The sequence below is a fragment of the Eubalaena glacialis genome, chromosome 13 (genome assembly GCF_028564815.1).
Source record: "Eubalaena glacialis isolate mEubGla1 chromosome 13, mEubGla1.1.hap2.+ XY, whole genome shotgun sequence".
Lineage (NCBI taxonomy): Eukaryota > Metazoa > Chordata > Mammalia > Artiodactyla > Balaenidae > Eubalaena > Eubalaena glacialis.
Window position 1 is genome coordinate 38,214,058 of NC_083728.1, and position 16,418 is coordinate 38,230,475.

General features: G+C 39.9%; 1 protein-coding gene across 3 annotated transcripts in view; it reads right to left on the minus strand.

Annotated features, from left to right (window-relative positions):
* Positions 1–16,418, minus strand: part of SLC23A2 (solute carrier family 23 member 2) — a 137,868-nt gene that overhangs the window by 78,573 nt on the left and 42,877 nt on the right. For all 3 annotated transcript variants that reach the window (XM_061208764.1, XM_061208765.1, XM_061208763.1), the window contains exon 2: positions 5,557–5,810. In XM_061208764.1, coding sequence (XP_061064747.1) covers positions 5,557–5,664 — 108 coding nt within the window. In that variant the 5' untranslated portion in view covers positions 5,665–5,810. The remainder of the gene's footprint in view (positions 1–5,556; positions 5,811–16,418) is intronic.

Consider the following 16,418-nt stretch of genomic DNA (forward strand, 5'->3'; position numbering starts at 1 on the left):
AGTCTGAAGGTGGGTCACAGGTTATTTCACAAAAACACATTTCTGGAGATAAAATTAAGCCTTCAACATCCTCCAGTACACAGTAAGCACTGGGCCAGTTTTACAATATTCACAACAAGGCATGCTTCCTTCTTGGAGTTAATCACATCAGGTGACTCTAGGCAGAGCCAAAACCACTGTCAGCCAACAGGGTTCCCAAAGCCTATCTCGCATGAAAAGCATTTGGTTTTCAAATGCCTTAACCTTCGCTGAAAACAGGAGTATTAAAGCTAATCCTAGACTGAGCTCTGCCCACCAGAGCAACAGTCAGCTCTACCCACCACCAGTCCCTCCCATCAGGAAACTTACACAAGCCTCTTAGATAGCCTCATCCACCAGAGGACAGACAGCAGAAGTAAGAAGAACTACAATCCTGCAGCCTGTGGAACAAAAACCTCATTCACAGAAAGACAGACAAGATGAAAAGGCAGAGGGCTATGTACCAGATAAAAGAACAAGATTAAATCCCAGAAAAACAACTAAATGAAGTGGAGATAAGCAACCTTCCAGAAAAAGAATTCAGAATAATGATAGTGAAGATGATCCAGAACCTCGGAAAAAGAATGGAGGTAAAGCTCGAGAAGATGCAAGAAATGTTTAACAAAAACCTAGAAGAATGAAAGAACAAACAAACAGAGATGAACAATACAATAACTGAAATGAAAACTACACTAGAAGGAATCAATAGCAGAATAACTGAGGCAGAAGAACGGATAAGTGACCTGGAAGACAGAATGGTGGAATTCACTGCTGCAGAACAGAATAAAGAAAAAAGAATGAAAAGAAATGAAGACAGCCTAAGAGACCTCTGGGACAACATTAAACGCAACAACATTCGCATTATAGGGGTCCCAGAAGGAGAAGAGAGAGAGAAAGGACCAGAGAAAATATCTGAAGAGATTACAGTCGAAAACGTCCCTAACATGGGAAAGGAAATAGCCACCCAAGTCCAGGAAGCGCAGAGAGTCCCATACAGGATAAACCCAAGGAGAAACACGCCGAGACACATAGTAATCAAATTGGCAAAAATTAAAGACAAAGAAAAATTATTAAAAGCAGCAAGGGAAAAACGACAAATAACATACAAGGGAACTCCCATAAGGTTAACAGCTGATTTCTCAGCAGAAACTCTACAAGCCAGAAGGGAGTGGCATGATATACTTAAAGCGATGAAAGGGAAGAACCTACAACCAAGATTACTCTACCCAGCAAGGATCTCATTCAGATTCAATGGAGAAATCAAAAGCTTTACAAACAAGCAAAACCTAAGAGAATTCAGCACCACCAAGCCAGCTCTACAACAAATGCTAAAGGAACTTCTCTAAGTGGGAAACACAAGAGAAGAAAAGGACATACAAAAACAAACCCAAAACAATTAAGAAAATGGTCATAGGAACATACATATCGATAATTACCTTAAACATGAATGGATTAAATGCTCTAACCAAAAGACACAGGCTTGCTGAATGGATACAAAAACAACACTCATCTATATGCTGTCTACAAGAGACCCACTTCAGACCTAGGGACACATACAGACTGAAAGTGAGGGGATGAAAAAAGATATTCCATGCAAATGGAAATCAAAAGAAAGCTGGAGTAGCTATACTCATATCAGATAAAATAGACTTTAAAATAAAGAATGTTACAAGAGACAAGGAAGGACACTACATAATGATCAAGGGATCAATCCAAGAAGAAGATATAACAATTATAAATATATATGCACCCAACATAGGAGCACCTCAATACATAAGGCAACTGTTAACAGCTATAAGAGGAAATCGACAGTAACACAATAATAGTGCGGGACTTTAACACCTCACTTACACCAATGGACAGATCATCCAAAATGAAAATAAATAAGGAAACAGAAGCTTTAAATGACACAATAGACCACATAGATTTAATTGATATTTATAGGACATTCCATCCCAAAACAGCAGATTACACTTTCTTCTCAAGTGCGCACGGAACATTCTCCAGGATAGATCACATCTTGGGTCACAAATCAAGCCTCAGTAAATTTAAGAAAATTGAAATCATATCAAGTATCTTTTCTGACCACAATGCTATGAGATTAGAAATGAATTACAGGGAAAAAAACATAAAAAACACAAACACATGGAGGCTAAACAATACGTTACTAAATAACCAAGAGATCACGGAAGAAATCAAAGAGGAAATTAAAAAAATACCTAGAGACAAATGACAAGGAAAACACAACAATCCAAAACCTATGGGATGCAGCAAAAGCAGTTCTAAGAGGGAAGTTTATAGCTATACAAGCCTACCTCAAGAAACAAGAAAAATCTCAAATAAACAATCTAACCTTACACCTAAAGGAACTAGAGAAAGAAGAACAAACAAAACCCAAAGTTAGCAGAAAAAAAGAAATCATAAAGATCATAGCAGAAATTAATGAAATAGAAACAAAGAAAACAATAGCGAAGGTCAATAAAACTAAAAGCTGGTTCTTTGAGAAGATAAACAAAATTGATAAACCATTAGCCAGACTCATCAAGAAAAAGAGGGAGAGGACTCAAATCAATAAAATTAGAAATGAAAAACAAGAAGTTACAACAGACACCGCAGAAATACAAAGCATCCTAAGAGACGACTACAAGCAACTCTATGCCAATAAAATGGACAACCTGGAAGAAATAGACAAATTCCTAGAAAGGTATAACCTTCCAAGACTGAACCAGGAAGAAATAGAAAATATGAACAGACCAATCACAAGTAATGAAATTGAAACTGTAATTAAAAATATTCCAACAAACAAAAGTCCAGGTCCAGATGGCTTCACAGGTGAATTCTATCAAACATTTAGAGAAGAGCTAACACCCATCTTTCTCAAACTCTTCCAAAGAATTGCGGAGGAAGGAACACTCCCAAACTCATTCTATGAGGCCACCATCACCCTGATACCAAAACCAGACAAAGATACTACAAAGAAAGAAAATTACAGACCAATATCACTGATGAATACAGATGCAAAAATCCTCCACAAAATACTAGCAAACAGACTCCAACAACACATTAAAAGGATCATACACCATGATCAAGTGGGATTTATCCCAGGAATGCAAGGATTCTTCAATATACGCAAATCTATTAATGTGATACACTATATTAACAAATTAAAGGATAAAAACCATATGATCATCTCAATAGAGGCAGAAAAATCTTTTGACAAAATTCAACACCCATTTATGATTAAAACTCTCCAGAAAGTGGGCATGGAGGGAACCTACCTCAACATAATAAAGGCCATATATGACAAACCCACAGCAAGCATCATACTCAGTGGTGAAAAACTGAAAGCATTTCCACTAAGATCAGGAAGAAGACAGGATGCCCACTCTCACCACTATTATTCAACATAGTTTTGGAAGTCCTAGCCACAGCAATCAGAGAAGAAAAAGAAAAAGGAATACAAATCGGAAAAGAAGAAGTAAAACTGTCACTGTTTGCAGATGACATGATACTATACATAGAGAATCCTAAAATGCCACCAGAAAACTACTAGAGCTAATCAATGAATTTGGTAAAGTTGCAAGATACAAAATTAATGCACAGAAATCTCTTGCATTCCTATACACTAATGATGAAAAATCTGAAAGAGAACTTAAGGAAACACTCCCGTTTACCACTGCAACAAAAAGAATAAAATACCTAGGAATAAACCTACCTAGGGAGACAAAAGACCTGTATACAGAAAACTATAAGACACTGATGAAAGAAATTAAAGATGATAAAAACAGATGGAGAGATATACTATGTTCTTGGATTGGAATCAATATTGTGAAAATGACTATACTATCCAAAGCAATCTACAGATTCAATGCAATCCTTATCAAATTACCAATGGCATTTTTTACAGAACTAGAACAAATCATCTTAAATTTGTATGGCGACACAAAAGACCCCAAATAGCCAAAGCAGTCTTGAGGGCAAAAAACGGAGCTGGAGGAATCAGACTCCCTGACTTCAGACTATACTACAAAGCTACAGTAATCAAGACAATATGGTACTGGCACAAAAACAGAAACATAGATCAATGGAACAAGATAGAAAGCCCAGAGATAAACGCACGCACCTATGGTCAACTAATCTATGACAAAGGAGGCAAAGATATACAATGGAGAAAAGACAGTCTCTTCAATAAGTGGTGCTGGGAAAACTGGACAGCTACATGTAAAAGAATGAAATTAGAACACTCCCTAACACCATACACAAAAATAAACTCAAAATGGATTCGAGACCTAAATGTAAGACCGGACACTATAAAACTCTTAGAGGAAAACATAGGAAGAACACTCTTTGACATAAATCACAGCAAGATCTTTTTTGATCCACCTCCTAGAGTAATGGAAATAAAAAGAAAAATAAACATATGGGACCTAATGAAACTTCAAAGCTTTTGTACAGGAAAGGAAACCATAAACAAGACAAAAAGACAACCCTCAGAATGGGAGAAAATATTTGCAAACGAATCAACAGACAAAGGATTAATCTCCAAAATATATAAACAGCTCATTCAGCTCAATATTAAAGAAACAAACAACCCAATCCAAAAATGGGCAGAAGACCTAAATAGACATTTCTCCAAAGAAGACATACAGATGGCCAAGAAGCACATGAAAAACTGCTCAACATCACTAATTATTAGAGAAATGCAAATCAAAACTACAATGAGGTATCACCTCACACCAGTTAGAATGGGCATCATCAGAAAATCTACAAACAACAAATGCTGGAGAGGGTGTGGAGAAAAGGGAACCCTCTTGCACTGTTGGTGGGAATGTAAATTGATACAGCCACTATGGAGAACAGTATGGAGGTTCCTTAAAACACTAAAAATAGAATTACCATATGATCCAGCAATCCCACTACTGGGCATATACCCAGAGAAAACCGTAAGTCAAAAAGACACATGCACCCCAATGTTCATTGCAGCACTATTTACAATAGCCAGATCATGGAAGCAACCTAAATGCCCATCAACAGACGAATGGATAAAGAAATTGTGGTACATATATACAATGGAATATTCCTCAGCCATAAAGAGGAATGAAATTGAGTCATTTGTTGAGACGTGGATGGATCTAGAGACTGTCATACAGAGGGAAGTAAGTCAGAAAGAGAAAAACAAATATCGTATATTAACGCATGTATGTGGCACCTAGAAAAATGGTACAGATGAGCCGGTTTGCAGGGCAGAAGTGGAGACACAGATGTAGAGAACAAACGTATGGACACCAAGGGGGGAAAACCGCAGGGGGGTGGGGATGGTGGTGTGCTGAATTGGGCGAGTGGGATTGACATGTATACACTGATGTGAATAAAACTGATGACTAATAAGAACCTGCTGTATAAAACAAAACAAAACAAAAAAGAAAACTAATACTAAACTTTCTTTGGGTTAAAAAAAAAAAAAAAAGCTAATCCTAGTCAATGCAGAAACTACTTTAGAGTGACTTAAGAAGAAAGGAAGACAGGAAATGCTGTTACCGGAAGAGTAAAGAAAGCCGGGTGCTTCGCTTCATCTTCATATTTGCCTTCAGTTGAACTTCCAGCCTCCATGGATTTGGATGTAGTGTTCTTACCAATACCCATCATTAAGAGAAAACGAGTAGCTTGGCCTTTGGACTGAAGTGGCTGGAACTTAAGGCTTGTTCACGCAAGGAGCCCAGGATCAGAGTCAGCTCTTCCAGTGCCGATTCTCAGGCAGAGATGAGCCCCACAAGTGCCATCTCTCAGCAAACCTAGAAAAAGAGAAAGCAGCCAAATCACATCAAGCACACAAACAGCACAGGACACACAGACACTGTGTTTCCTGCATGGGAAAGTTGAAGTACAGATTATATCCAAACACCAAAAAAACTTATTACACTTTTCAAGTCCCCATCCACCTTCATTTATAGTTACTCAGATTATGAATCACCTTTTGGAGGCGGGGGGGGGGGGACCACCAAACTGAACCACCAAAAATATTAGAATTCTAGGGAGAAAAAAATAGCAGAGGGATTTCTTTGACATGCATTATGGTATCTATCTTATAGCCCAGCACTATCCAATAGAACTTTCTGCAATGATGGAAATGTTCTACATCTGCCTTGTCCCATACAGTCATCACTAGTCACTGGCTACTGAGCACTTGAAATGTGACTAGTGCAATAGAGAAACTGAACCTTTAAACTGTATCAAATTTAAGTTTAAATAGCCACTTGTGGCTGGTGGCAATCATACTAGACAGTTCAGTTATAGCCAATTTACTACGATTGTACGGATATTAAAATAATTCTGAATTCCCTACAGGTGTCCAATTAAAGGCTGGGAAGACACTGAAAAGCACAAAAAAGAGGAGACAAAACCAACCTAGGATTAAATGGCCACACAGAATTCCAGGAAGGTGGCAAGGTGAGCTTAAATGGGCTAGAATGCCATACAAAAAATAGAACCGAAACATTCAATATCAAATCAAATGACAACATAAACCTAAAAAAGTAATCCAACCCCCAAAAAGGGGGTTGGGGAAGTAAAGTGGCAAGAGATAAGAAAGGGGGAGGAGAATCAAGACCCAAGGTGGATCTGACATGCTCGGAGAATCTTAGAGAATCTGGACAATGCTCCAAACTAACAGAATATCCAAGTAAAAGTCAAAGGCAGGAAGCTACTGAAACAATCCCATGCAGCTAAGTTTCACTGAGGCAGAAAATATTAAAAACTCAATTTCAAACAACAGAAGTATGACTTGAACAATAAAAGAGTTCCACCAAAAGATTAAAAGGCATTTGGAGAATTTGGCTTAAAAAATGAGAGAGCACAGGGACTTCCCTGGTGGTGCAGTGGTTGGGAGTCCGCCTGCCAATGCAGGGGACACAGGTTCAAGCCCTGGTCCGGGAAGATCCCACATGCCACGGAGCAACTAAACCCATGCACCACAGCTACTGAGCCTGCGCTCTGGAGCCCATGAGCCACAACTACTGAAGCCCGCGTGCCACAGCTGCTGAGGCCCATGCACCTAGAGCCCGTGCTCCCAATGGGAGAGGCCACCACAATGAGATGCCCGCGCACCACAGCGAGGAGTAGCCCCCACTCGCCGCAGCTGGAGAGAGCCCGCACGCAGCAACAAAGACCCAACACAGCCAAAAATAAATAAATTTATTTATTTTAAAAAAAGAGAGAGGGCACAAAGGATCCCTTCCAGGATTGGCACACATACAATCAAACATGCCTAGGTGTTTCTACTTTTTTTTTGGGGGGGGGGGCGGGCACGCAGCACAGCTTGCAGGATCTTAGTTCCCTGACCAGGGATTTAACCTGCACCCTTGGCAGTGAAAGTGCAGAGTCTTAGCCACGGGACTGCCAGGGAATTCCCTAAGATAAAGAAAAAAATACCACAAGCATGTAGGGGTGAGAAGGGACAGAAAACATTCACTGGCACTCAGATTAGAACAATGTTAGACCTTAGCACCAACTAATTTCCCACAGGGAATGAATAACCCAGACAAGCTGTCCTGCAAATGTGAAGGCAAACCTACAAGAAGTTTGGAACGACAAGTAGGAAAACTTCTGTTCAAGGAATTCTCTTATGGACACTTCATTCAACAAATACTTTAGATGAGCCAGGGGAAAAACTGAAATATAAACAAATAAGAAAAGAGAAAGAATTAACAAAATCTGAAAATTCAATAGTTAGAGGGCAAAAAGAAAAAAATAAAAGAAATAGTTGCCAGAATATCAAGTTGCCTTTATAGAATAGAGCTAGGTGCACACACCAAAATTTTTTGAGGTAGCTCTTTTGGTTTAAATGTTCATGCACATTTTGCATTCTTGTTCACATTATATACATGTCTCTTTAAAGCAGCAGCTCTCAACGAGGAGTGATTTTTTTCCTCCAGGGGACATTTGGCAATGTCTGGAGGCATTTTTGGTCGTCACAACTAGGCGGAGAGCTACTAGTACCTAATAAGTGGAGGCCAGGAGTGCTGCTAAACATGCACAGGACAGACAGTAATTTTTTGTTATATTTGATGCAAATATCTTATCCCAGCTTTTTGTTTGCTCATGAATTTTGTGAATGATCTTTTAGAACTGTTTTTATTTTTATGTAATCAAATCCATCAATCTTCTACACTGTGATTTAGCCACTGCAATCCATCAGCTTCCCAAGATCTGAAAAAAAAAAAAGATACAGTGTGACAGCAAACATACCTAAATATAAAATCTGCCTGAAGTAGCCCTGACATTTTTACCTTGACCAAGAGCTTATGTTTTCCAGAAGACAGGACAAGCAAAGAGGACGGTGAAATTGTTAGATTTTTACAAGACCACTTGCCTTACAGTCACATTCAGAGGGACCAATAAGTTCTTTGCTCTACATCCAGCCCCACTGCCATTAGGATGCCAGCAGACCCACATTAACTTTAGGGAAAATGACAGGACTTTAATGTAGAATACATTTATTCTACTAGGTTAATTTTATCTTCATGTTTGTTTCAGATGTGTACATCCATTGCAGTAGCCAACCCTCCCCACTGCTCCCCATCACCAGGAACTGAGGGGGACCAATTCCATCCTGACAAGACCACTTTTCGTCAAGTACTCTGTACTCCATTTCCCTACCAAATGTTTAACTGACCCTCACAAGCTATACTGAGGGGACCCATCCACTCCCTTTGTCTGTCTCTTACCGAACAGCAGCCTTCAGAGAGTCCTGAAGATATAGACCCAAATGAGCATGAAAGGTTTTGGGGCCAAAGAAAGTACAGGGCAGGAAGCTTTGAGAAAGGCTTTGGGGCAGAGGGCTGCAAAGCCTGGGAAGGGTGGACAAATGGAGGGAAGAAGAAGAGGAAGAAAGGGAGAAGACAGTGAACACTGAAAACAAAAACGTATCCTTTTAAGTTCCAAAATGACAGAGTACTCAACAGCCAAGTACTCAAGACTGATGAAGACAGCCTGAAGGCCAGAAACCACGCATCAACCTGAGATCACAGTGTTTTATGCACAGACCCGAACTTTTGTGTGGGGAAATGCCAAGGCCCAAAGGCAAATGCAGCAAAAGATTTAAAAAGGTGGAGTTTAGGGTCTGTGTTAGAATTTGTGGTAAAACAGAAGGCAAAATCTCCCAGGGAACCTGACACCAGGGAAAGTTTGTCCTCCCACAGTGCCCAGTGACGCGACTTCCTACTCCTTGCAAAAGAAAGAGAATAAGCAAAGCCACTGCTATCTTGCCCCTGACCACATGACAAGGGGAAAGGAGGTGCTGGGGGATAAAAGATCAGATTCACAAATAACGAAAACGATAATAATGACAGCAGTTTTCCAGCTAAGCACCTATGTGTGCCAGACACATCTCTTACATCTCATTATATAAATGGCAATTATTTCTCCCTAGTAAGCATAGTATTACTTGATAGGCACACTAACTCCACAGAAGTGGAAACTGAGCTTCAGAGAAGTTAAGTAACTTGCCAAAGGAGCCACAGCTACAAGCAGTGCAGCAGCAGGATTCAAACTTTAATCAGTATTCCTGTCCTAACAATGTTTGTACAAACAAGACATAAAACTATCCTCAGTTCACAGCCAACCTCCCTGAGCGAATAGGGTCCAGGCCAGCTGGCCTTAAACATTGTCTTCAGGATACTTTCTGTCCTCCTTGTGATTTTTGAGGGAGGTCCGAGGGGCAGAAATGGCCGAGCTCCCTCTCCAGGGCTAAAGCCTGTTCCCCTTAGACCAGGAACCCCCAAATCTGCGCACTTCTGGCCACTCCGTGGCACGAGCCATCATCTCAACAGCACAACAGCCTCTTGTCTCATTTTCTTGTCCCATCTTGATAGCTCTACTGCAGCGGGCACAGCCATGCTACAGAAACTACCATACCCTTTGATGGCGTCCTAATTAGCCAGCGAATGACACCCAAATTCCTTAACAAGGCTGCAGGTCCACTGTGAAGCCTATGGTGAAATTTGCCGTCGCTGTGCTGTAGTTTCCATCTTTCAGTTCCTTGAAGGTGTTGGGTTCTCCTCTAGCCCTCAGGCCCTTGCACATGCTGTCCCTCCAAAATAGGCACCCTTCATCTCGCCCCTTTCCCTTGGGGTAACTCCCATCAGTGCTGCCTCTGATCACCACACCTCATCATGGCGTCTGGGAACCATAAAGATGGTTACGATGCAACAAGATATGTCTACCTGCTCAGCCAGACAGGTGCAGGACAAGAGGCATTATCCCCAGTGCCTAACTTCGCACCTGTATTAAAGGCTCCCCAAAATATGTAGAACGAATAAATGATGCTTAAAAATATAATTATAAAGGTACTTCATATAATGTAACAGTCATTCTTGCTTAATACTCTTTCTTAATCTTGGAAAAGGAAAGTAACAGCCAATATCAAACTTATCTGTGATACAACAGATACATTAATGTCAAGGACAAGCCAGGTTGTCGACATCACTGCTATCATTCAACTGACAGAGAAAGATGAGGGGAAATATTTGAAAGGAAAAGAGTGAATTATAGCCATATTAAGAGATATGAAAATTGTAGAGAATCTTTGCATAGATGGCTAGATACAAACACATGAGCAAAGCTCCTTCAGTGCTGACTGATTCTAACATTTCCCAGTTGCCAGCAATAAGCATCTAGATCAGAAGCTAGCAAACCATTGCCTGGCCTGGTTTGGTGCGGTCCCCAGCTATGAATGATTTTTACATTTTTAAAAGGTTGTAAACAACCTCAAGGAAGAAGAACATATGACAGAGGCCATCTGGCCCACGAAACCTAAGATATTTACAGAAAAGTCAGCTGACTCCTAAAGGTAAGAGGATGAAGGAATCCTGTTTAGAATGGCAATAACAGCATTAAATACTTAATAAATTTAACAAAAAATGAGCATGACCTTTACAAATAAAGCTATAAACTATTATTAAGGGCCATAAAATAACCAGAAAAACAGATAATATTCTTGGATAAGAGAGCTACTATAAGGGTATACATTCTCCTACAAACATAAAGTATATAAATTTAATAAAAATCAATTAATACCTTAAAGGGGGAGAAAAGGGGGCTTGCTAAAATTCCTGTGGAAGAATAAGCAAAAGTAGCCACAAATATTTGAAAAAAGAATAGGAAGAACATGTTCTATCAGAAAGGGACCCTAAAGTTGTAGTAAACAGAGGAGTTCAACTTAGGTACAAAAAGAGACAAATAGGTCACACAACAGAAAACCCACAAACTGACAAATATATGATGTGGGAAGCATTTAAATCTTAAAACAAAGTATGGATTTTTCAATACAACATGACAAGACAACTGGTTCACTATTAATAAAATCCAGAAAAGTAATAAAGCCACTAAATGACTATATAATGTTAGGGTAGGGGACTCCTTTCTTAGTATATCGTTAAAGATGAAAAAGAGATGGAGGCTGATAGATTTTTACAACAGAAATTTTTTTAGATTTCTATATGGACAAAAATCCAACAAAATCAAAAGGCAAAATATAATATAGGTAAGATAATGTGTTGATATCTTTACTATCTGAAGAGCTCTTGCAAACCAATAAACAGAAAACAAAAATCCTTACTATAAAAATGGGCAAGACATATGAGCTTCTAATCCTCAGTCTTCCACAAAAACAAATAGCAAAATAAATATTTGATCCTTGTTTAAAATCAGAAGTACAGGGGCTTCCCTGGTGGCGCAGTGGTTGAGAATCTGCCTGCTAATGCAGGGGACATGGGTTCGAGCCCTGGTCTGGGAAGATCCCACATGCCGCAGAGCAACTGGGCCCATGAGCCACAATTACTGAGCCTGCGCGTCTGGAGCCTGTGCTCCGTAACAAGAGAGGCCGCGATAGTGAGAGGCCCGCGCACCGCGATGAAGAGTGGCCCCCGCTTGCCACAACTGGAGAAAGCCCTCGCACAGAAACGAAGACCCAACACAGCCATAAATAAAATAAATAAATAAAATTTAAAAAAAAAAATCAAAAGTACATTGAAATGAGGTATACTTTTTTTTTAACCTACATCAGTTATTTATAATACCCTTATGGTACAGTGGTAGAGAAACAGATGAACACTCCTAATGAAAAATAAATTTGCTAATAAGAAAGTAATTTGGTTATATGTATCAAGAATTATAAATATTCATATTCACTTCTAATATGTCCTGAGGAAATGCTACTTCTAGGAATGTATTTTAAGGTAATAATTAGGACATATAAAGATTTAGCTACAAAATTGTGCATGTTAACATTGTTAATAGGACCAAAAGCCAAGAAAAATCTAATATCCAACACTAGGGAATTGAATGGTAAAACTACGGTATGTGCATACAAAGGAATGCCATTGCAGCCATTCAAAAGATGGCACACGGACTTCCCTGGTGGTGCAGTGATTAAGAATCCACCTGCCAATGCAGGGGATATGGGTTTGAGCCCCGGTCCGGGAAGATCCCACATGCCGTGGAGCAACTAAGCCCGTGAGCCACAACTACTGAGCTGGTGCACCCTAGAGCCCGTGCTCCACAACAAGAGAAGCCACCAGAAGAAGCCGGGGCACCGTAACAAAGAGTAGCCCCCACTCGCAGCAACGAGAAAGCCCACGCACAGCAACAAAGACCCGGTACAGCCAAAAATAAATAAATAATTAATTAATTAATTTAAAAAAAAAAGATGGCACAGAAATATTTATTGACGTGGGAAAATGTTTGCCCTATGTTATATAAGGAAACAGGTTTTTTTTTTCTAAAGTATAATATTATACTAAAGGAAATAAGCCAGTCACAGAAGGACAAACACGACATGATTCCACTTATGTGAGGTATCTGAAACAGTCACTCATAGAAGCAGAGAGTAGAATGGTGTTTGCCAGGGGCTGGCGGGGAGGGGGAAGTGGGGAGTTGCTTTTCAGCAGGTATAAAGTTTATTAAGCAAGATAAATAAGTTCTAGAGATCTGCTGTACAACATCATGCCTATAGTTAACAACACTGTATTGTTCACTTAAAAGTTTGTTAAGAGGGTAGATCTCAGTAATAATAAATAATAATAACAAAAGATATCAATTTTCTAAAATAATGCAGTGAAAAGAATTAAAGGAAATTTACACAATGAAAAAAGCAGTATGTACAGCAATAACCCACTGTGTATGGATAAGTGTGCCACACGCATATACACACCAAAATGTTAACCAAAATGTTGACTGGTGGGACAGCAAAGGACTTACCTTTTTCCTTGTATTCCTCTATTTTTCCTGAAGTTATTTACTCAACAATGAAAGCTATGCTCTCTTTCTCCCCCAAGAGCCACATCAGCACCCAGATCAAATCCAGAGAAGTGATCAGTTCCCCTTAACAAGGGGATACAAAGCCATTCAGTCCTTTCTGTTGAGAGATCAGGACACAACTCTATATAACTGCAAAGTGGTGTGGAGTAAAGTTCTCATGTTTAAAGTTGTAAAGTAATTTTTGTTGTCAGAGAATGGAGAAAAGTCAAGGCTTTGTAAATTATACTTAGCAAAGAGGGAAATGACAATGAAACAGGTGTATCAATAGCCAAGGCTGCCCCAAGAAGTGGTCCTCAACTTTGACTCTGTGTTGGAACCACCTAAGAACTTTAAAAATACTCTCCACCCACCCAGAAAGTCTACTGAATAGGGCTGTATAGCCTGAGCATTTAGATTTTATAAAACTCTCCTGAAGCCAGAGTTAAAAATCCCTACCTTAGAGCAACCAAGAAATCACTGCAGACTCAAAAAATAATAAATCAACCTCAATAAATGTAAGCCTCACAGGGTGGGAAAATAGCAATTTGGGAAATTCTGCTATGAGCAAATAGAAAAGGAAAATATTCAGATCTTTAACAAATCTTTCAATTCCCTAAAGATTGAGCCACCAGCTCTCTAGCCACCAATAATCATGCACAAATGCAGAATAACAATTCTTAATCAGTGTTTATTTCATCAGCTATTCAGCCAGAGATCATTTCTTTATTCATTTATTTAATTTTTGGCTGCATTGGGTCTTCGCTGTTGCACGCGGGTTTTCTCTAGCTGCTGAGAGCAGGGGCTACTCTTTGTTGTGGTGCGCGGGCCTCCCATTGTGGTGGCCTCTCCCATTGCACAGCACAGGCTCCAGGCACACGGGCCTCAGCAGTTGTGGCACACAGGCTTCAGTAGTTGCGGCTCGCGGGCTCCAGAGCGCAGGCTCAGTAGTTGTGGCACACGGGCTTAGTTGCTCTGCAGCATATGGGATCTTCCTGGACCAGGGCTCGAACCTGTGTCCCCTGCATTGGCAGGCGGATTCTTAACCACTGCACCACTAGGGAAGCCCCAGTGATCATTTCTCTTGCACTGAATTTTTTTATCTGACCATTTCTTCCCTGTCAGTGTCAACTCTTTCAACTGTGGCTTACCATGGCCACCTGACTTGAAAGTATGATGGTACTACCCAAACAGCGGATTTAAGGGCCAAACTGCTCCTGGAATATAATACCAACATCTTTTGTGTTTCTTGGAAGCACAACCAAATGCTAAGAAAACGTGTCTTCCCAGCATCAGCACCTAGTAGTCCCTAGTACACAACATACAAAACACTCTATGGCTGAATGAATTAATCACTAAGAGTCCTCTGAAGGATAGAATCCCCCCGTGTACACTTCATCTTTATATTCCAGTTCATAAAACAGAACTCAACAAATGTTGATGAGATCCACATTTACCCCAAATAGACTGCACTGAATGAATACTACATCGAAAACATAACTGCACAGCAAATCCATCATTTGATCTGGATACAAAAACCTACACTTCTCCAAAATGATAAAGAGTAAGAAAAAAAAGAATAGAGAAGGACTTCCCTGGTGGCACAGTGGTTAGGACTCCGTGCTCCCAATGCAGGGGGCCTGGGTTCAATCCCTGGTCAGGGAACTAGATCCCACATGCATGCCACAACTAAGGAGCCCGTGAGCCGCAACTAAGACCCAGCACAACCAAGTAAATAAAAAAATTTAAAAGGAATAGAGAGAATAAGAATCAATGGTTCATGTACCTAAGACTTAATTGGGAATCTTATTCAACATGCAGATTTCTTCCATACATATAGTGGCAGAAAAATATTCAAAGCTGTTTTTATTATAACAGTCCCAAACTCAAGACACAGAAACGTCCATCAACAGGCAAACAGATAAACAAAACATGGTGGGTCCATACAAAGGGATACTAAGCAATTAAAAGGAAGCAACTACTGATGCACCTAAAAACATGGAGAAATCGCACAGACACAACGTTGAGTGAAAGAAGCCAGGCACAAGACATGCTGCCTGAATCCCTATAGACAAAACTAACCTTCGGTGGCAGGAAACAGTTAGTGGTGACCTACAGCAGCAAAGATGGGAAGGAGGGACTCCAGAGGCAGAGGAAGGAACCTATGGAGTGACAGAAATGTTCCATAACTTAGCTATGATTCTGGTGGCTCCATTTGTATGTATATCCATTTACTGTATATAAACTATGTCTCAGTAAAGTTGATTTTAGAAGAAAAAAAAATTTTTAACTCCCATAATCCCACCAACTTTAAAAAATGTCCCCTCCCCCAAATTCTGATTCCACAGACCTGCATCAAAACCTGGGACTTACATTTTTAACAAATGCACAAATGTTCTGATGCTAGTGGTCCTCAGATCAACACCTCTGGATGGGCAACCTGGGGTGGGATAAAGCTATTTTCTCCACTTGCAGAAATCTATCTAGACAGGTGAGAGTATATGACCACGAAAGAAAACTCTGGGATAAGGAAACTCAAAACCTCAACTTGCCAAGTGGTAGTCTGGTCCTTCCCAAGATACAAACAAGAACTTTCAGAGCTGGCCAGGTTCAATGATAAAGCACATTTTAAAAGTCAATTTGTAGCTCTCTGCTTAAATCCGATCACTAGGGGATTATAGTTGAACTGTGGCTGCTCCATTAAATTCTGTTAAATGCTAAGATTTGACCTAAATGCTTTTAATGCAAGCCAAAAGAAAGATTACTGGAACAAATATCCTCAACTTGTACATGATTAAACTTCCTTTAAATATGATGACTTAAATCGTTGCCTAACATACAGTCTTGCTTTAGGGGGTTTAGAATTCTGACACTGACCCTGGCTAGCTATCATTATTCCATTTAAACAGTAATGAAATGAACCTGTGAGAAGTGGTTATCATTTGACCTTGTGATTACAGTTATGGTGTAACTAGGGGAAAAAAAAAAATCATCCTACAGCCTTTTCCAAAACACTCTAAGAACCCTTGCTCTTATTCTTCACACTGCAAGTCACCACCCACTAGTGGGCCATGAAACCAACTGGATCTCAACCAGAATTTGCAGAACAA